General features: G+C 41.0%; 2 protein-coding genes across 4 annotated transcripts in view; one reads left to right on the plus strand and one right to left on the minus strand.

The window, feature by feature from the left end:
- LOC126106537 (zinc finger protein 239-like) overlaps positions 1-21,740 on the plus strand; it is a 376,855-nt gene extending 355,115 nt beyond the window's left edge. Inside the window, exon 9 of the mRNA XM_049912877.1 lies at positions 21,662-21,740. Within this exon, the coding sequence (XP_049768834.1) occupies positions 21,662-21,674 (13 nt within the window). The 3' untranslated portion in view covers positions 21,675-21,740. The remainder of the gene's footprint in view (positions 1-21,661) is intronic.
- LOC126106536 (zinc finger protein 501-like) overlaps positions 9,019-23,452 on the minus strand; it is a 140,807-nt gene continuing 126,373 nt past the window's right edge. For all 3 annotated transcript variants that reach the window (XM_049912868.1, XM_049912867.1, XM_049912866.1), the window contains one exon: positions 9,019-11,373. In XM_049912868.1, the coding sequence (XP_049768825.1) occupies positions 10,251-11,373 (1,123 nt within the window). In that variant the 3' untranslated portion in view covers positions 9,019-10,250. The remainder of the gene's footprint in view (positions 11,374-23,452) is intronic.

Genomic DNA, 23,452 nt, shown 5'->3' on the forward strand with positions numbered 1-23,452 from the left:
GTCGTGGATGTTATGAGTTTTGAGGTAATCCGTCAGCTGTTCATGGACGATGTATTCTAGGGCTTTAGATATTGCAGGTAGTATGCTGATCGGCCTGTAGTCACCTGGCGACTTAGGGTTGTCAGTCTTGGGTATAGGTTGAATTAAATTTGCTTCCACTCAGTAGGATATGTACTACTGACAAGAGACAGGTTGAAGATGTCTGTGATAACTGGAGTAATAGTGTCTACGACGTTCTTAATCATGCCAATGCTCACTCCATCATTTCCTACTGCCTCGGAAGAGATTCTCATAATTGCCTTGTGTACTGTGCCGGTAGTGACATGTTTTAGGAAAAACTTGTCTCTTGAGAGATTGATATCTTGGGGCTGGTAATTTGTCGCTGCATGGCAGTTTACAGCTGTTGAGAAGAAATCGTTTAATTCTTCTGCAGATGCTTGATAAACAGCGTCAGATCTTCGCTTCCCTATACCGAAACTGCGCAGCTTTTTCCACAGTGCAGCAGGTTTTGATATGCCGCATACGACAGAGCGGGCATGTCGGATTTTGGCATTCCTCACGCTTTGCTTGGTTCCATTTCGGAGTTTCCTATAAGCTTCGTACACCTCGGGAGTTGGGTTACGCTTGAAGGCCCTATGTGCAGCATCACGTTTATTCATTAACTGGCGTAATGCAGTGGTGATCCATGGAGCGGGAGCTCTCTTTACCTTGACAGTGCGTTGAGGAGCATGTTTATCATACAGTGCAATAATTTTGCGACATAATTCCCGAATTTTTCCGTCTAAAGTCGGTTCATTGCTTATATCATGCCAAGGGATGTCTGAGCAATCCTTTTGAAGAGCGTCATGGTTAACATCTTTTAGGTTTCTGTAGGTTACCAGGTGAGATTTTTCTTTGGTAGTATGCACTGAGTAATTTAAGAATATCACGTCATGAGCAGAGAGTCCTGGAGTGGATGTCTGATTGGCGTGAATTATTTTATCTGGTCGCTTTGTTGCTATTATATCTATGAGTGTATGGCTGTGTGGCGTGTGATGAGTTGGGTCCAGCGGTGTTAAACTCATATCATTGGAGTGGAACAGTCTCCTTAGTTTTTCTGCAGAGGGAGATTTTAACTGTAAGTCGATGTTTGTGTCGCCCATAATGATTATGTGTTCATACAGTGTCATGAGCGAGGACAGGGCAGACTGAAAGGAGGACATAGCACCGACGTTTGGAGGTTTATAGATTACTCCAATTAGCAGTTTCTGATTTGATGTATTTATTTCGAAAAACAAGAACTCTGCTTCTCCTTCGCCCTTTGCATCTGATGTGCATAGTATAGTAGGTCTCAGATCAGAGCGAACATAGGCACCCACACCACCCCCACGTCGTGTTTCACGATCTGCCCTTAGGAGAGAGTAACCAGTGATTCGGATAGCGTCGGAAGAAATGTTTGGTTTCAACCAAGTTTCAAAGACGAGGATAATATGGAACAGCGATTGGCAGAACAGGTCACAGAACTCGTCGAAGTGAGCCGTTAGTGACTGAGCGTTCGCGTGGGCCACAAAGAGCCCGCCGCCGGAACCGGTCCGTCCCATTGTGGCCGCCTGTAGGACCGAGTGCGCTCCGTCTACCTGCTGGCCGGAAGAGGGACAAAAGCTGGATTTCGCGGGGGAAGACATATTTACAAGTGTGTCCAAGGTCGTGACTGACTCAAGCGTCTGTGGGCTAAAGGTGGAAGACAAGTTGGAGGTATCGGAGAAGGGAGCGAAAAGAAAGATGGAAAGTGGCAGTAGTGATTACGAAAAAGATAATAGTAGTAGTAGTGGTAGTGACGAGGATGAAAATAACAGATATAGAAAGGCGGTTTTAAGGAGATTCCTGTTAATGGAGAATGTTAATTCCCGTTTGACTGACAATATGAATATACATGAGCACTTACGATAGACAAATAAAGAAGCAATATTTATGTGAAACAATTGACTGATTTTAAATAGAGTACTTATGGTACTTATAGAAATAACGAAGCAATATTTACGTAAAAAAATGAAAAGAAAGAATAAAAATTAACTTATATTAGACAGAGTACAATATGAGACTTTGTGTCTCGCGATATTTCGCTCAGTCTTTCAGTTCGGACATGTTCGTCAGCGTTTTCCTCCCTCCTTCCGTCTTGACTACGATCCTGCCATCCTGGGTCCATACATTTTGAAGGCCGAACTGTGTGATCGCAGTGTTCAAAACTTTTAGTCTTTCGCGCATCAGATCTTCCCTCAGGGTAACCCCACTCTTGGCGAGTTTTCTTTTCTGAGCAAACACTTCAGCTCTTTTCCGGTATGACACGAATTTAATTATTATGGGCCTGGGTTTCATGACACCTGGTATCCTGCGCCCAACACGGTGGCTTCTGTCAATATTAGGAAATGAAACACCAAACGTAGTTCGTGAGGTTGCCTATTTGGGCAGAAAAATAACTGACGATGGTCAAAGCAAAGAGGATACAAAATACAGCCTGGCAATAGCAAGAAAAGCATTTCAGAAAATAAGAAACCTGTTCATATCTGAAATAAATATAAGCGTTAGGAAGTTTTTCGGAAGGTATTGGTCTGGAGTGTAGCATTGTTAGGAAGTGAAACGTGGAAACAAGCATTTGAGGCAAGAAAACGACAGAAGTTTATGAAAAGTGATGCCACAGAAGAAGATGAAGATTAGATGGGTAGACCAGGTAACTAGTGCAGACATACTGAAACGAACTGGAAATAAAAAGAACTGATCGATTGATAGAACACATCCCGAGACATAAAAGATTTGTCAGGCTGGCAATGGAGCTATGTGCGGAGATAAAAATGAATCCATTAAGTACTTTCAAACGGATACAGGTTGCAGGAGTTACTCAGTGACGACGAGACTTGCACAAGATAGACTATCGTGGAGAGCTGCATCAAACCAGTCTTCGGACTGAAGACTCAACCACCAACAACAGCAACGAATTCGATCACACATGTGAGTGAAGCGTAAAATTATTCTATGAACAGTTTTATGAACGAAATCTGTACATGGATGAACAAATAAAAATAAACGCAATCATATCGCTAATTATCTGCAGAAAAGTTACTAGCAGTACCTAAGGATAACGTGGAGGTCGCGAAATGAACACAGGGATAATTGGAAACACTGAATGAGCATCGTGAAGATGACGACACAGGAAGCAACAGAAACTATAAAAGAAATTCTGGTTATATGTAAGGGTTACTAGTGGTACCACAGTTAGTGTCATGACAGGGAAAGAGAGAGAAAAGCTTAACTCCGTTTTCAAATATTCCTTTACAAAATTTAATCTGGGGTATTGCCCAGTTTAAGTCTTGCACTGCTGCAAAGATAACTGTTACAGTTATGAGTATAAGTGGAATTGAGAAACAGCTGACATAAAAAAAACTAAAAAAAGCTACATGGTCCCATGGAAACTCTATCAGATACCATAGCAAATTTGTCGCTGAGTTAGCACATTCCTTAACCACAGATACCTCGAAAAAAAAGCAGTGCCCAATAGTTGGGAAGAAAGCACAGATCACGCCTGTCTACAGGAATGGTATGAGAAGTGTATTTCGAATAGATTGATCTTCTCCATGCCAACCAGCTTAGAACCAGAAAACACTGATTGTGTGAAACCCTTATTGCAGTTGTCTCACCTGACATCCTGAAAGCCGCGCATCAAAAGCAGGGCGACTCATAGTTGAAGCCTCTGAGGTAGAGACACCGCATATACACTACTGGCCATTCAAATTGCTACACCAAGAAGAAATGCAGATGATAAACGGGTATACATTGGACAAATATATTATACTAGAACTGACATGTGATTACATTTTCACGCAATTTGGGTGCATAGATCCTGAGAAATCAGTACCCAGAACAACCACCTCTGGCCGTAATAACGGCCTTGATACGCCTGGGCGTTGAGTCAAACAGAGCTTGGATGGTGTGTACAGGTACAGCTGCTCATGCAGCTTCAACACGATACCACAGTTCATCAAGATTAGTGACTGGCGTATTGTGACGAGCCAGTTGCTCGGTCACCATTGACCAGACGTTTTCTATTGGTGAGAGATCTGGAGAATGTGCTGGCCAGGACAGCAGTCGAACATTTTCTGTATCCAGAAAGGTTCGAACAGGACATGCAATATGCGGTCGTGCATTACCCTGCTGAAATGTAGGGTTTCGCAGGGATCGAATGAAGGGTAGAGCCACGGGTTGTAACGTCCACTGTTCAAAGTGCCGTCAATGCGAACAAGAGGTGCCCGAGATGTCACCCCATACCATCACGCCAGGTGATACGCCAGTATGGCGATGACGAATACACGCTTACAATGTGCGTTCACCGCGATGTGGCCAAACGTGGATGCGACCTTCATGATGCTGTAAACAGAACCTGGATTCATCCCAAAAAATGACGTTTTGCCATTCGTGCACCCAGGTTCGTCGTTGAGTACACCATCGCAGGCGCTCCTGTCTGTGATGCAGCGTCAAGGGTAACAGCAGCCATGGTCTACGAGCTGATAGTCCATGCTGCTGCAAACATCATTGAACTGATGGTTGTTGTCTTGCAAACGTCCCCATTTGTTGACTCAGGAATCGAGACGTGGCTGCACGATCTGTTACAGCCATGTGGATAAGATGCCTGTCATCTAGACCGCTAGTGATGCGATGCCGTTGGGATCCTGCGCTGCGTTCCGTATTACCCTCCTGAACCCATCAATTCCATATTCTGCTAACAGTCATTGGATCTCGACCAACGCGAGCAGCAGTGTCACGATACGATAAACCGCAATCGCGATAGGCTACAATCCGACCTTTATCAAAGTCGGAAACGTGATGGTCCGCATTTCTTCTTCTTACACGAGGCATCACAACAACGTTTCACTAGGCAACGCCGATCAGCTGCTGTTTGTGTATGAGAAATCGGTTGGAAACTTTCCTCATGTCAGCACGTTGTAGCTGTCGCCACCGGCGCCAGCCTTGTGTGAATGCTTTGAAAAGCTATTCATTTGCATATCACCCCATCTTCTTCCTGTCGGTTAAATTTATAGTCCGTAGCACGTCATTTTCGTGGTTTAGCAGTTTTAATGGCCCGTAGTGTATATATTAAAACAACATTTCTCAATAACAGTCGACGTTTTTGGAATGGTTGATATCGACATTTTTTGAACATGTAGTAGTTAAGGCTGCGCCTGGTAATGTCTGTTAAGCTCTTTGTACTAGCAGAGGATTGGGAGCATGGCTTCTACAGAACACAGCTCTTATGGACCTCTCATAGGCTCAGTCGACTCAGCATAGCCATTGTACATCATGCGTACATCAAGTATACATCACAGGCAAAACTTGGGAGACGCCATACTGGGGTTCACTGAAGGATGGGGTTTTATACTCATATATTATTAACTTACGTCTTAAGCATAAATGCTCTTTTCAAGCACTAGCACACTGAGGATCACTAGAAAAGGCATTTGTTGTAAGAAAGTGACAGGAAATGTTGTACCAGTGATTAATAATTTTTGCATTTCGCTGTTTTAATATTACAACTTCTGTGTTACCAAAGTTCGCTATTTCAAGGTAATGGGGCATTGAAAACGTATAAAAACGCATCGGGTTTGGTATGATTTATTACAATTAAATGTCAGTCAATGACATATCCATCATAACGGCATCATACAAGACATTTAAGTTCGTGAAATCATGGCAGTGAAGTGGAGATGCTCACAGACTGCAGAATCATAGAGTCAAACTTCGTGGGTTCTGCAATTTTTCTTTCATTCGCCTTAGCATTCTTATTAATTTAATAGAAGTATGTTCTGTAAAATAGGACATTATCTACATAAGAGCTCTTTTCCGCAAGAGGGCGTTTTCTTCCATTGTGTGAATATACTAGAGAATATGAGTCAACCAATATTGTTTTCTCCGTTACTGCTTGACTCGATCACGATCCAGTATTTATGTATTCATTCAAAAATCAGAATCACAGAACAAGACCTATGATGTTACAGAAACAGCACTCTTTTGTTGCACTTTCTCATAAAAAACACACACACAACATTAAACGTCTCAGATTTAGAACCGAAAACACAAGAAACATTAACTATGCAGCGAAGCTAACATAAAAGCATTAAATATCTCTCCAAAACGGGTCTTTTAATACAATTTGTTGTGATAAAGTTTCAGGAAATGAGACATCAGTGGAAAAATATGCTGCCTATGCATTTTGTCTTGCAGTGAGTTTTTGATATCATGTAGTATATGATTATGAAATGGAAAGAAGATACAATATGTAACTTTTGGCTACAGTGAGATATTGCAGCCCCCACTGAAATCTCAGTTATGGTGAAAGACCAATGTGTAGCACAGCCTGCGGTCTAGGTTAGTACTGATTTATATATGTCACAGCATTCCTCAGTATGGAAACCATGAGCCGTGTGATCAAAGGAGGGAGGAAAATGCTGTATCCCTTGACTTCTGAAAAACGTTTGACTCAGTACCACGCCAGTGCTTATTACCAAATGTTATATCCTATAGGGTAACAAGTAAAATTAGCGATTATACATATGATTTCTTGGTAAGAAGGATACAGCTTTTTACCTTGGATGGAAAGCCATAGATGTGAAAGTAATTTCAAGTATGGCCCTGGGAAATGTGTTGGAACTCTTGACATTCATGTTGTATGTTAATTGCCTAGCACAGAAATTTAATAGCAACCTCAGACTTCTCGTAGATGACTGTTGTGCAGTCATCAAGGGTACACAAGTAGGTCTTCGGCTCCAAAACCTCATATTGATTATGTTTCATTGAATGGTTCACACACTGATGTTTGTTGATGGCCCAGCATTGAAATCTGCAGCAATTTGCGGAAGGGCTGCATTTCTGTCACGTTGAACAATTCTCTTCAGTCATCGTCAGTCCTGTTCTTGCAGGATCTTTTTCTGGCTGTAGCGATGTCAGAGATTAGATGTTTTATTGGATTCCTGATATTCGCGGTAAACTCATGAAATGGCCGTATGGGAAATTCTCCACTTCATTACTACCTCGGAGATGCTGTGTCCTATCACTCGTGCAATGACTATAACACCATATTCAAGCTCACTTTAGTCTTGATAACCTGCCATTGTAGTAGCAGTAACTGAACTAATAACTGCACCAGCCACTTGGCTTATATGGTGTTGCTGACCATAGTGCTGTGTCATGTCTGTTTACATATATCGTTATTTGAATATGCATGACTATACCAGTTTCTTTGGTGCTTCAGTGTATAAGTGACAGTTGTCACTGAATGAGTTAGGTTGTAATAATGCTAGTAATGACAAAGGGATATGCCTGGTTAGAGGATGAGGCAGGGCATGGAGCAAAGGAAGTAGTATCCTCTCTATTAAAACATTTAATGGAACATATACTGACAGCCAAAGAAGTAATTTTGTGGTCTGATTCATGTGGTGGACAGAACAGAAACAAGATGGTTCTAATGCTAAAATCAGTTTTAGACCAGTGTTGTTCATTGCAAAAAACGAGACACAGGTTTCTAATTCCTTAGTATAGCTTCCTTAGGAATGAAACCAATTTTGGGGCATAGGATTCAGTTTCAAACTGCATAAGACTTCATACGCCAGATGATTTCATGAATTTCATGAAAACATGTTGCAAAAGAAATCCTTTTATAGTCCATAGAATGAAAGCTGAAGATTTAAAGAGTATGAAAATATAGAACAAACATAGTGAATTTCAAAACTAAATCCTGGAATGAGAAAATAAACTGGATGAAGGTGAGAGAGAACTGTTTCAAGACAAACCATTCTATGTTATTCAAAACTGAATTTAATGGTGAACCATCTAAAGTTGACATTAGGAAGAAATTTTCTGATCTACCTCAAATGAGGAACAAAATTACGTTTCATGCCCTCTTAAGGCTTCTGTGACCAAATGGTAATTCAGTTTCTGAAGCCATGCTAAAAGACATTCAATCTCTAATCAACCTCCTTCAAATGATGCACAAAATATTTACCGCAAACACTTCAGCCACTCTGATTTCAAGGATAACACTGATGGCTTCATCTGCTTGCAATTTGTTTCTATTGTTGATTGAGAAGTATCAGAGTAAGAAATTGCTATTATTCACTTATGCAAGTCTAAAGTTTCAATTTCTAGAATCTTGTACGATGTGAGAGATTACATTATAATTTCATTTCTAAGAAACTCACACTGAAGACATCTTAAAAAGTAGCTAAATTTTATTCAAATTAAATGTATGCAATAATTTTGTAATGTTGTAATAGGTAAAATGTATTGATATATTCAAATAACATGTTAATATTTAGAATCAACGTTACTACCTATGTTCATATGCCAGTAAAATACGTTTACATCTTCAAATTCATTAAAATACATTATTTATTTTCATAATTTTTTATTTCTAGAACTTTTCTAATTGCACCAGAAAGAATACATCATTTTCTGAATATATAAGGAGCATTTTTCTTCAAGTTATGTATGAAGGTATTACTTCAATAAAGAGGCATATAAAAAGCATAACCAATAAATAGTAATGCTATTTTTCTAACATATCAGTCAGGCTTCATTAAATACACACCAAACCAATACAATCATATTTTACATTGTGAAAATAAATGACAGTAGATTTGTCTCTAATTTGCATTACCTGACTAAGAGAGACGTTTTGGCTTGAACGCAAATTGCAAAACTGAAAATTATATATAAAAGCATTAGATGACCGAGCATCATTTCTACACAAATACAGTTTCCCTACATTTTATATTGTTTTAAGATATGAGCATGTGAATTAAATTCAGATTCAGTATCTTACTGATTAAAATACTATATTTGGTGAAGTCAAATTTTGACACTTGGTCAATTGATGCATAACACTATCCATGTCACACACACACACACACACACACACACACACACACAGAGAGAGAGAGAGAGAGAGAGAGGGGGGGAGAGAGAGAGAGAGGGGGGGGGGAGAGAGAGAGAGAGAGAGAGAGAGAGAGAGAGAGAGAGAGAAAGAGAGAGAGAGAGAGAGAGAGAGAGACTCTTTTGTAACAATTTTTTAAGATATTGACCTGTCTGACAATGAAACTTGTGTGGCATTTAATATTTAAAAAAATAATCTAAATAGTGAAAGCTGTGGATATTAAATGTGAACCACTCTTTGTGACCCATAATAAATTTCCTTTCCAAACAAAATGTGCAATAGTACAGTTCTGTAAAAACCTTTTCATCTTAATCTCTTTACCACCTAATCAGAATTACTATTATTCCATACATCAAACCTAATTTCATATATAAAGTGAGCTGCAATGATAAAACAACACCTCACAACCAGTACACACTACTGCAACTATCGATGGAAAAAAGTGGCCATGTGTCACTGGATCACATTAGTTAACACCACATTTTTCAGTCAGAGAAAAAGAAAAGTTTGGTATGATTGGTATCTCTCACCATAGATTCCGAGAAGCAAACAACAAAATTGCTCATTCTATTGATAAAATGGGGATGAGTGGCTCCATTCTGTTTTGGTTGCTCTAGTGGTGTACTGCTACATACTGAAACAGTGATATCAATGTGTACCAGAATAGACAATACATACATGCAAAAAAACTGAATCATTATTTAAGTAATGTTTTTTCAAGATGTAATAATGCAAACTTTATCGCTGCTCCTCGTGGCTCCACAGGACGAATAGACATATCAATCGCACTAGATGTAAAATTTCATGAGCTTTCTAAGCCATTGCTATTCATCAACTCCTTGTGGCACCATAACATCACACGCAGTATTCTGTGCACTCACAAATTTATTTTGAGAGAGGTTTCACAAGTCCTGTCTGAAAAGGTCGCTGTTTATCTAATCTGCAAATCTATGAGGAAATACATCAGAAGCACATTGGCATTTTCTCATAATAAGAACTAGGTGTTTTCTCAAAGTACCCATCCATGGAATTTCTTTTGACAAATGGTGCAAATCCATGTTTTTACATCAATGTGGAATTGCAAATATGCCCTCACATTGCTGCTTGCAACTACGAGCGTGACCTCACATTGCTGGTACTTCTGAATCTCTTATGACACGCAGCTGTAAGGGCATTAGCAGTATGCAGCCCCAAATGCCGCCTCAGTTGGCTATTTTTATTGAATTATTTGTTACAAATGTCAAAGACCTACAGGTGTTAGCCATTGTGCATATGTGAATGCCACTTCAGTGCTCTACGGTGTGTGAATGTCTTGTTGCAAAGGGTCATCGATGTAGACGTGTTCGCCAGTGTGCACCTGTGAATGCCGCTTCAGTGCACTACTGTGTGTGAAAGCCTTGTTGCAAACGCCACAGATGTAGGGGCGTTCACCAGTGTGGAGGTGTGAATGCCGCTTCAGTGTGCTGCTATGTGCAAATGTCTTGTTGCACACTTTACAGGTGTAGGGGCGTTTGCCAGTGTGTAGGTTCGAATGCCGCTTCAGTGTGCTGCTACGTGCAAATGTCTTATTGCAAACTACACAGATGTACGGGCGTTCGCCAGTGTGTAGGGGCAAATGCCCCTTCAGTGAGTTACTATCTGTGAATGCCTTGTTGCAAACACCACAGACGTAAGGTTTATCGCCAGTGTGTAAGCGAGAATGCCGCTTCAGGTGACTATTGTTTCTGAATGTCTTATTACAAACGTCACATATGTACGAACGTTCGCCAGTGTGCAACCGCAAATGCTCCTTCAGGTGAGTGCTTTGTATGAATGTCTTATTGCAAACGTCACAGGTGTATGGGCGTTCGCCAGTGTGCTTGAGTGAATGATTTTTCAGTTCACTATTTTGCTTGAAGGCCTTGTTGCAAATGCCACAGACGTATGGATTTTCACCAGTGTGCAACAGAGAATGCTGCTTCAAGTGACTCTTGCATCTGAATGTTCTGTTGCAAACGCCACAGATGTACGGACGTTCATCAGTGTGGAACTGCAGATGCCGCTTCAGGTGAACGCTTTGTATGAATGTCTTGTTGCAAACACCACAGGTGTATGGGCGTTCACCAGTGTGCAGGCGAAAGTGTTCTCTCAAACATCTACTACTTGTGAATGCTTTGTGACACACACTGCATGAATGACGGGGTTCACATCTCTCCTTGCGCATGTGCTCCTCCAGGTCCTGCAACTGTGCAAATTTTTTTCTGCAGATGTCACATCTGTGCCCCAGACGCCTTGTACTGATCTCATTCCCAAAGGATGCTTCCTGCTTGGTGGTGCATTGTATCCTGTTGCTTGCTTCTGCAGCCAGTGGAGTATTGGTCACCAAATCACCACTGTCTTCATTACTTTTCTTGTCCTCTATGACAATGGGGAAAGTACTGCAAAAAATTAAGAAAATTGTGTCAGAATGTACTATTACAACACGCTAGCAAATGAAATGAAAAATTATAGTAGCAATGGCTTCGTTGCAAAACGTCCCATATGATCCTCCAAACTACATTATAAATTAGGATCACACTGCCTTGAATTGACATAATTGTTAGGAGCCTTTCAAGAGACAACAGAAAGTTGAGTTTAATTCTAAATTTGTCAGACAATATTTCACATAAGTTAAATATATGCAGAGTCACTGATAGTGGGGTTACTGCAAGCATAGCACAAACCACAATCGTTACTTCAGAACATGTTAGAAATTAACTGTTACAGCCATATGATTGTAATGCATGCTGCATGATCATTTAAATCAGCACTATACTCCACTATTCACCTATAATGTGTAGGAGATAAGTTTAGCTCACTGATATGTTGGGAATGTTAATGACTGTATTCACAACTATCGTACCATCAGAAATCACTATTACAAAAATGAGTGGGCGACTTTGCTTATACTATTGCAAAAAACAGTTTTTTTGTCGTATTGGAGTGGATGAAAACATTTACAGAGCGATGAACTATCAAACAGAAGTTGCACTAAGAGAAGCCAGTGTAAACATTGTGCATACCTGGGAAATTTATTTTAATTACAGTGGATAGTTAGAAAAAGTTCAGTCTAGAGCTTGATTAAAATCTGCAAAGGTATTAGTCTGCAAGAGAAAATTGGTAGGCACAACAGTCTGACTCAACACTCCATAGTTTATTACGAAATTGAGTCTTTTTTGTGTTGAATACATCTTAAGTACAACCAACTGTGGCCCAGTACCTAAGTGTAAATTATGCATTACTACCACAATACAATTCTCATTATAGTGTTACAAGTAATATTTCATTCATTTGAATGAAGGTGTTTACTAGTACCATAATTTTCTGTAGGCATTTGAACACATGTAACATTGGTCACAATCCTGTTCACAGGAAAGGGATTTGGTTCTGATGCTACTACATTCTACAAAAGTAACCTAAAGTATATACCCTAATCAACAACTTGAAACAAGTACCTACTGCACTAATCACTACCAAATAGTTAACCAAAGAATGGTCATCGACCATCTTCATGCTTTAATCTCCCCTCCATGACTGTCAGTCACAATTATGGTAAGTACTTGGCCTAAGATGAGGTTCGATTATGTGAGATTCCTGTGTAAATGACAGGCTCTTTGAACCTACTATTTTTAAGCTGTCCAGCTAGCTGATTGTGTTTTCTTTACTTCTAAAGTACACCACACAAATATCAGGTTTGCAATAACTGATTCTCTGAGGTAGTTTGTGTTAGCATAAAACACTCAAATAGTGCACAGTCCTAAAGCTACAGCACATTCAAGACGAAATAAAAAATAAAATCGAAAATATATAAAAAGGTTTACATACCTCTGTTACTTACATCAGAGTAAAAAATGGGTATGGAGAAAGCACGTGATGATGTCCCTAATAATGGTTTCACCACAATCATAGTAGTTATTGGCACAACCTATACACATGATCTGGCCAGCAGTATGCTGTTATTTACTGATGATGCTGAGGTGGACGGGAAGGTGTAGAAGTTGAGTGACTGTAGGAGGATACAAGATAACTTAGACAAAATTTCTAGTTGGGGTGATGAATGGCAGCTAACTCTTAATTTACAAAAATTTAAGTTAATATAGACGAGCAAGGGGGGGGGGGGACAATGTTTGGATACAGTATGAGTAGCATCATGCTTGACACTTCCATGTCATTTTGATATCTGTGCATAACGTTGCAAAGCGACATGAAATGCATGATGAGCATGTGGGGATTGCGGTAGGGAAGGCAAATGGTCGAATTCGGTTTATTGGGAGAATTTTAGGAAAGTGTGATTCATCCTCTTAAGGTATCCACATACAGCACATTAGTGCGACGAATTCTTGAATACTGCTCGAGTCTTTGACATATGCATCAAGTTGGATTACAAGCAGACATCGAAGCAATTCAGAGGCAGGCTGCTATAATTGTCACAAGTAGTTTCGAATAACTCACAAGTATTACGGAGACGCCTCAAGAACTCAAATGGGAATCCCTGGAGAGCAGGAAAATTCTTTTCGAGGAATACTGCTGGGAAAACTTAGACAACTGGCATTTGAAGCTGAGTGCAGATCGTTTCTACTACCTCCAACATACATTTCGCTTAAGGACCAAAAAGATAAGAGAAATTAGGGATCATGTGGAGGTATAAAGACAGTCGTTTTTCACTCGCCCTGGAAACATATTGACTACTCGTGATATAGGGTACCCTCCGCCATGCACCGTACTGTGGCTTGTGGAGTATGAACATAGGTTTAGATGTAGATGCATCACTGTTTCACAGAATTCACACTACAAACGCAAAAATACTGTTGTCGAATGATGTAAAAACTTACTATCTCTGTCGTGAAATTCATGATAGCTAACTGCATCATTTACAATAGTCTGAAGTTACTGTTAATACTGACAACCTGGCCATTAATATACAACATGGACAACAAGAGTCTTATCAAACTTCCCAGGAACACACCTGGAGTTGAATATGCATCTGTTGCTGAGTCTCCATTGAAGATAACATGGTGCTCCCTAATTACCAAAGCACCATCAACACACTTCTCTGTAGCAAGCCTGTAGATACTTCTGCACCTGTTGAAGGCTCTCCATTTAAAAAAAGAAGTTACGTCGTTCTTACCAAGAAACCCACAATCCTACACACGTTGCAGGTTAACATCCTATAACATCATTCTTTCGTTACTAAACATTGTTTTTGTACTGATTCAAATGTGTCTCTGAAGTTAAGAAATACTCCATTTACATGACTGGCTTGATACATGGATTTCATGATGACATGTGAGAGTTGGCTTTCATATGAACATCCACACTACATCTACTTCTGCATCTATGTACACTATGTGATCAAAAGTAACCAGACACCACCCAAAACATACGTTTTTCGTATTAGGTGCATTGTGCTGTCACCTACTGCCAGGCACTCCATATTACCGACCTCAGTAGTCATTAGACATCATGAGAGAGCAGAATGGGCGCTCTGCAGAACTCACGGACTTCGAATGTGGTCAGGTGACTGCGTGTCATTTGTGTCATACGTCTGTATGCAAGATTTAAACACTCCTGAATATCCCTAGGTTCCAATGTGATAGTGAAGTGGAAACGTGAAAGTACAAAAGCACACAGGCCGACCTCGTCTGTTGACTGACAAAGACCGCCGACAGTTGAAGAGGGTCATAATTTGTAATAGGCAGACATCTATCCAGACCATCACACAGGAATTCCAAACTGCATCAGGATGAACTGCAAGTACTATGATAGTTAAGCAGAAGTTGAGAAAACTTGGATTTCATGGTCGAGCTGCTGCTCATAAGCCACACATCATGTCGGTAAATGCCAAACGACACCTCACTTGGTGTTAGGAGCATAAACATTGGACGATTGAACAGTGGAAAAACGTTGTGTGGAGTGAAGAATTACGGTACACAATGTGGCGATCCGATGGCAGGGTGTGGGTGTGGCGAATGCCCGGTTAACGTCATCTGCCAGGCTGTGTGGTACCAACAATAAAATTCGGAGGCGGTGGTGTTATGGTGTGGTCGTGTATTTCGTGGAGGGGGCTCGCACCCCTCGGTGTTTTCCGTGGCACAATCACAGCACAAGCCTACTTCGATGTTTTAAGCACCTTCTTGCCTCTCACTGTTGAAGAGCAATTTTCGGATGGCGACTGCATCTTTCAACACGACCGAACACCTGTTCATAACACACGGCCTGTGGCAGAGTGGTTACATGACAATAACATCCCTGTGATGGACTGGCCTGCACAGAGTCCTGACCTGAATCCAATAGAACACCTATGGGATGTTTGGAACGCCGATTTTATACCAGGTCTCACCCACCGACATCGATACCTCTCCTCAGTGTAGAACTCCGTGAAGCATGGGCTGACATTTGCCAAAAAACCTTCCAGCATCTGACTGAACGTATGCCTGCGAGAATGGAAGCTGTCATCAAGGCTAAGAGAGAGCCAACACCATAGTGAATTCTAGCATTTCCGATGGAGGGCGCCACGAACTTGTAAGCCATATGCCTGAATACTTTTGATCACATAGTGTACATACTCCGCAAGCCACTAGACGTTGTGTGGCGAAAGGCACTTTATACCACAATCAATCATTTCCTTTCTTGTTCTAATCGCAAACAGAGCGAGCGAAAAATGACTATCTACATGCCTCCATATGACCCCTAATTGCACATATCTTATCTTCTCTTATCTTCTCCTTATGGGAAATATATGTTGGCGGCCATAAAATTGTTTACAACAGCTTCAAATGCTGGTTCTCTAAATTTTCTCAGTAGTGACCCTCGAAAGGACTTCGGCTTTCCTGCAGGGATTGCCATCTGAATTAACAAAGCATGTCCATAACAACACTTGTGTGTTGTTGGAACCTACCAGTAACAAATACAGCAGGCTGCCTATGAACTGCTTTGCTGTCTTCCTTTAATCCGACTAGGTGTGTATCCCAAACACTCAAGCAGTACTCAAGAATACGTCATATTAGTGTTCTATATGCGGTCTTCTGCGCAGATGAACCACAGTTCCCTAAAATTCCGCCAATAAACGAAAATCTACCGCTTGCCTTCCCTACCACAATCCTCACATGCTCGTTCCATTTCATATCGTTTTGCAATGTTACGCCCAGATATTTAAATAACGTGACTATGTCAAGCACGATACTACTAATGCTATATCCGAACATTACGGTTTTGTTTTTCCTACTCATCCACATTAACTTATATTTTTCTACATTTATGGGTTAAAGTGGTTGAAACAGTCTGCCATTCATCACACAAACTAGAAATTTTGTCCATGTTATCTTGTATCATCCTACAGTACATACGTACATTAATCCATTTTGTAATGATGTGGAATGTATCATTTTAACATAAGCTTTCTTTACACAAAATAATTAATTGATTAATTAATTTTTTCTTCTTTTTTATTGTTACTGAGCTCTGAGCACTATGGGACTTAGTTTTATTGTTACTACTTCATATCTAAGAATTCATTTATTGAGTAGAAGGAGTTGTCATTCATAAATTGTTTTAATTTCCTTTTAAATGTTGGTTTCTATCTGTCAGACATTTAATACTATTTGGCAACGACGATCTTTCCCATACACCACAGGATCATCAGCAAACAACTGCAGATTGCTGTCCACCAACTTACTTATGTATGATGAAAAAACGTTACTGAACAGTAATTGTGTGGATGCCTTCAGCTACCCTTGTTGTTGAGCGAGATCCACGCTTTCTTCCAACACAGCTTTTTATTCCAGGAATCCAGTGTTATTATCGCTGAAATAAGGTCTAACTAAGACACAAATTCTATACAGGATGTGACAAGAAATGCATTTGGTGCTGAAACAGTGTTCAATTTGAGAAGACCCATGACACCAATGTTTTTATCACTAATTTCTGCAGCTATGCGAGAATAAATTACTGCCACATTTTTGGAACTTCTATTGTAAAGGAACATTATGCTTTGCACTGTTACACTGATAAACGAAATTGCCAAGTAACAATGAACAATCTTGATAAGAAACTTGACTTGAGAGCAACGTGACGCAGTCTACAGACATACTGGGGTCACTGCTCTTCTCAGTTCTGAGTGCACAGAGATCACGTAGACTAGAAAACAATGTCTCCCGCCATGTATGTGTGCCTTCTGAGAATTTCCCTGGATTTCATTCAACCCCACATAACGTAACTGTCATCTTCAACACAGTTCTTGGCCGCACCGTGCAGGGACAATGACGATGCTCCTGCAGCGGTCTCGATGGGAAGTGTTTGATCAGCCTCCATGCTGCCCAGACTTGGCTCCCTCTGATTTTCATTTCTGCTCAAATGAACTGCTGGTTGTCAAACCAATATTTTGGCACAGACAACGAGCTGCAGTCCAGCACAGAAAATTGTAGCTAACTGTTGCAAATAAAACTGTTCTGATTATCACTGTGGTTTCCATTTCGTGAGTAAGTGTTCCTTACTTTCTGAATAGCCTTTGTATGTTATACTGAACGTTTTCATTTTTCAAAATTGTTTAATCATGTTGGGATATTTTGCAAAATTTCGAATTATTAAAAAAGTTGATTATACATTGTTCAAGAACATTAATTGCATATAAACTTTTACATGATTATTATTATTTTATACATTTTCGTTTAGAAGATATTTCCTCTAAACCTGAAATGCCAAATTACCTTTTGGAGTATGTTTTAACCCTAAAATGTGAAACTGGGCACACAAAAAATAAAGCATATTGCAGTATCTTGCCCCCTCTACACACATAGCAAGTTTCATCAAGTTAGTTTATTGACACTGGGAACGTTCCCTTGCCACTTCCGGTTATTGAATCATCCATTAATTCCTTGACACCATCTTTGGAGCCACTGAAAGCTATTACATAGGATCAGAATTTCTTTGGGTTTTGTGAATGGTGTTTCGATAAGAGTCTGCGAAGGTAGTCCTTGAACGTTTCAATCACAGGCCTTTCGACAGTCAAACAAGTTTAATTTAGCATCTCTCTATATATAGCCCTTTGCCTCTTTTCGCATCTATCACTTAGTAGTCACTCTTTACTTAGCAACTTCTTTAAAAAAAACTGTATACATAGAGAGTCTATACCATCACAAATCGTTCTACCAGGTATATATCTATTCAGTGGCTGGTCATCTATTTTCTACACCTGTACCTGAGTTCCTCTACTCGCTCCTACAGAGAGCTAAACATCTTGATTACAGCCATGAGATACGATAACACTGGCTCTTTATCTATACTACTGAAAATATTTGCCTTTCTACTTATTTCACACTGAGATGACGGAAGTCATAGAACATCTTCTAATATCATGTCAGACATCCTTTTGCCTGACGTAGTGCAGCATCTCAACAAGTCGTTCAAAGTCACCTGTAGAAATACTGAGCTATGCTGACTCTAAAGCTGTCCATAATTGCGACAATGTTGCCAAAGCAGGATTTTGTGCACGAACTGACTTCTCGATTATGTCCCATAAATGTTCAGTGGGATTTACGTCAGAAGATCTATGTGACCAAATCATTCACTAGAATTGTCGAGAATGTTATTGAAACAAATCACGAAAAATTCTTTCGCGGTGACATGGCACATTGTCATCCATAAAAGTCCATCATTGTTTGCGAACATGAGGTCTATGAAAGGCTCGAAATTCCATTGTTGTTTGCGAACATGAAGTCCATGAATGACTGAAAATGGCCTCAAATTTGCTGGATACATCCATTTCCAGTCAATGACCGGTTCAGTTGGCCCAGAGGGCTCAGTCCATTCCATCTAAACGAAGCCCACACTATTATGGAGCAACGACCAGGCAGCACAGTGACTTGCTGACAATTTGTATCCATGGTTTCGTCCATTCTGCGCCACACTTCAACCTAGCATCAGCTCTTACCAACTGAAATCAGGACTCATCTGACCTGGCCCCGGAGTAGAGTCCAACAGATATGGTCACAAGCCCAGGTTGCATGGCTGAACCTACTTCATTAACAAGTGTGACATATGGACACTGCCATCTGTTGTATGTCTTGCCCAATACTGCAGGTGATGATGTGCTGTTAGCAAAGGCACTCGTCTCAGTCATCTGCTACCATAGCCCATTAACGCCAAATTTCGCCACACTGTCCTATGGGCTGGAAATGGAAATGAGCGTTTGGCGTCATTGGTCAGGAGGCCCCTTGTGGAGCAGGTCCGGCCACCTTGGAGCAGGTCTTATTACATTCGACGCCACTTTGGGCGACCTGCGCGCCGGATGGGAATGAAATGATGATGAAGACAGCACAACACCCAGTCCCTGAGCGACAAGCCGCGAATCGAACCCGCGCCTGTAGGATGGCAGTCCATCACACTGACCATTCAGCTATCGAGACGGACTGCTATGGGATACATTCGTTCTACGTCTCACATTGATTTCTGCGGTTTTTTCAAGCAGAGTTGCTTGTGTGTTAGCACTGACAACTCTAAGCAAACACAGCTGCTACCGGTCATTAAGTGAAGCCTGTCAGACACTGCATTGTCTGTTGAGCCGTGCATGGCTCGTGTTCATGCCATCTCTTTCTTTTACATTTTGTTTTACTGTACTGCCACATTGGTTTGTTAATTCAATTACTGGTGTTACTGACTTGCTGCCTTGTCTGCCTGTGAGCATCAGCAGCAGCAGCACTTATTGATATGCTCCGCAGTATTTCTTTGCTGGACTGCTATGGCTTCACGGTTGTTGTGTGTTGAGAAGCAGTTCGTATCTGGCAGTGAGTTCGGAGCTAGCAGTCGGACAGTTGGGATGTGGCAGAAGTTGAGTGGGTTGGAGCGGCAGTGAGTTTCGGATAGCCATGACTCGCCCAACCATTGCCAGCACACATAGTTTCAATAGGGATGGTCTTGGTTGATGGCCGGATGGTAGTCTTACTGGATGACTTGATGGCTGGCTGATCGTTTATGGGCTGGAGATGTGTGTGTCTCAACTTGTGGTTCGTCCTCGTCGCTGCATAGTCACACTTTTACCAGTGGTCGTGTTCTTCATCCAAGTGTTTGTGATATTGTGTGTAGCTTGTGATGTCGACTGTCCAGTTATTGTACTGCTGTTTCTGTGCTGATGTGTAGCAGTTGGTTGGTTGGCACAGTCGCGATGTAGCAGCAGTGGGGCATGCAGCATCAGGAAGGTGCGGATAGCCATCACTTGCCCGACACACACGTCTCAGTGGGGACGACCTTGATTGACCATCGGTCAGTCTTCGTGTTAGACGACTTGTATTTGGCCAGCGATTGCTTGTGGGTTGGTTGTGTGCGCTGACTCGTGGTTCATCCTCATTATTGCACAGTCATTGCCGTGAGCATTATCTAGTCCTCATGCAGATGTTCTGGGGCTGTTTGTAGTTTATATGATTTTTAGGACAAGTTTATTTAAGTGTTGTCGGCGTACTGCTTCTAAGTTAGTCGGTTGTTTGATTAAACAACAACCCTTATGGATTGTCTGGGATCCGCTCTTGTTTCGTTCCACAGTCTCTGCTGTCAGTATCAATGGAATTTTGGTGCAAGTGCAGAGCGGAACCTTGGTGCAAGTGTGCAGCGGAAATCACCTTGGCATTGGTCTATTGACAGTCTGTCAGTTGGATTGCCGTCGGATTGAGGGTGTTTGAGCCAACTGCCAGTCTCACCTAAGTGATCGTTAGTATTTCAAGTGGTGGCTGACCCCCGAAACTTCTGAGTGCTGTTAGCTGCACTGCCTTTTCTTATTTCCTGTTGTGTGTATTTGTAGGGCTCATAGCTGATGGTTTTGAAATTTTTAGTGGTGTTTTAAGTCTGGGCATTCAGCTATTTTAAAATTAAAAGTTTCTTGCTTGTCAGGTGTTAGATTGTTTGGGCCTTCAGCCTGGTTAATATACTGTTTAAAGATAAAGCCTTGGGTCTTCTGCCTACTAAAAGTTATTTTAGTTGTGTTTTAAGTCATGGGCCTTCAGCTGTTTTAAAATTAAAGTTCCTTGCTTGTCAAGTATTAGACTGTGGGAGGCCTTCAGTCCAATTTAAGATAAGGCTTCGTTGTTTAAATTTATTTTACCTTGAGTTTTAAGTCACGGGGCGTTCAGGCATTTTTAAATTAAGGATCTTTGTCTTTCAAGCATCAGACTATTTGGGGCCTTCTGCCTTGTTTTTTTAATTTAATTTTACCTTGAGTCTTAAATCATGGGCCTTAAGCCGTCTTTAAATTAAGGTTGTTGCTTTTCAAGTGTTAGATTATGGGCCTTCAGCCAAATTGTAGAAATTACTTAAGGTGAGGCCTTCTGCCCTCTAAATATTCTCTTTGGCGTCTGAATTTTGCGTTAATGGCTTTTAGCCTTTTTTTTAAATTAAAGTGGTTGTGCCCTTAAGGCATAAGATAGTGTGGCATCCTCAGCTGACAACTAAGTTCAAGAATTTGTACTGTAATATTTGGTTAAATAAATAAAGTTATATGTGTGTGAGTGTAACTGACAGCCGCTCATTTTGGCCCCTTTCCACAATTCCAACTATCTGTCCTGTCCTGTGGGTTTAGCAGGGCATATCACTGGTAGAAGAGCGTGGTTACGCTTGTGCTTGCCTTTCTAGTTGCTGTCAATTTCACTCTGGTTTATTTTGTATTTGGTGGCACTACATTGTTTGGGTTGTTATTTGTTTCAGGTGTCTATTGTAATGGCAGTCAGATAGTGTTCAGTGATCAGCCTGCTCCGGAAGGACCACCTTGTTTACGAGGTGGCAGTAAGGTGCCAACAGATTGAGCAAAGTCTTCCAGAATTTGTAGCCTGTTTGCACGCCATCGTGCTTCAGCTGGTTGACGCCACGTCGGCGGTGGTGGGTGAGACAGGAGCGGTCATTGGAATTTGTTCAAGGCTGTTAGAGGCTTGCGGACACTATTTGCGTTTTTGGAAGGCACTCAACCTGCTGACAGTCAACTGAATGGGGTGCGGGTACAATTCCAACTACCTGTCCTGTCCTGTGGGTTTAGCAGGGCGTTTCATCCGTGGTGGGAAGTAATGTCTGAAATTTGGTATTTCGACCCACTCCTCACACTGTAGATCTCAGAATATTGAATTCCTTAACGATTTCCGAAATGGGGTGTCCCACACCTCTAGCTACAACTGCCAGTTCGCAGTCAAAGTCTGTTTTATGCACTGCCCTTTCCCAACTTGTGTACGCATTACTACCGCCATCCTTATATGTGCATATCGCTATCCCATGGATTTTGTCACCTCAGTATAGTTATTTTTTGTACTTGGGTGATCATTATTGTGACAAATACCTGATGAACACTCATACCGGTTTTAATGAGGTCAGATATAATAACTGTAAAGAGATGCAGCACCTTGCAGCCAGAAGAGGGCTTCTGACGTACCTGTTCTGAGTGGTTACCAATTAGGGGCTTTAGTATTTTTTCAAATGATGTGTCGCCTCGCCTTCCACTTTCAAAGTGATGAAAGTCTGCTCCAATGACGATAACATTGTGGAACATATGTCTGGATTCCAAATGGATAGGTAGTTACGTAGGTAGGGAAGAGGAAAGACACTCATATTGGTTGTGTGCAAAGTATTAACAGTATCTATTCATGTTTTTCGGAGCACATGTACAAGACATTCACCTGCTTTCAGGAAAGAGTGTGTTGCATTACTTATTCAATGCCATTCTTTACCGATACAGTTGGAAGTACCGTCTTCCATGTACTTCCAACAGTGGCAGGTACAGCTGCTGCAAAGCAGTACATGGGACAAATCGGGAAAAGGAGCCTGTTCATGGGCAGTAAATGAAGCGCAGTTTACACTGGAGTGGAGACAAGCAAACGAGAATCATCGCACGAGAATTCTCTGTGGTGTAAACGGTAGGTGAGAGTGTGAGAACTGCATGGGCTGATTCACTGACCGAGGATATGTCGAGATTTGAAGATTACACAACCGCAACACAAGTTTATTACACAATACGTTATGCATAATACATTAATAAGCTTCACAGAATTCTCAATAATGTTCCTTGAATGATGTAAAATACACTTCAATTTGGGAGAACTATGGCCCGAATGAAGATACTGCTGCCAAAATTTGTAGAAAGCGAAAACCAAGAACGGAAAAGAATTGCTTTTGGAAACACCTAAGAAGTTAGGAAACTATCAGAATAAAACATCGCGAGACCAGTTTCAACGCGATTTGTGAAATATGTCGGAGAAAATATCACGAAACACACATATAATCTAGAACCTAAAATCAATTTTCTCTGATACGCTTGGTCCCACGTGTAGACAAACAAAAATAAACGGAAGTCAGTTTACATTTATCATTAAATGTGCGAAATGGTCAGATTTTGCATATAAATGATTTAGTGACGAGCTCGTAACAGTAGCATGCCAAAAATGAACACCTCTGCGTCATATTATCCCACTCACAGTAACAAAATTCATGGAACACTAACACATGAAGCATTCC

This window comes from Schistocerca cancellata, chromosome 10 (genome assembly GCF_023864275.1).
Source record: "Schistocerca cancellata isolate TAMUIC-IGC-003103 chromosome 10, iqSchCanc2.1, whole genome shotgun sequence".
Taxonomy (NCBI): Eukaryota; Metazoa; Arthropoda; class Insecta; order Orthoptera; family Acrididae; genus Schistocerca; species Schistocerca cancellata.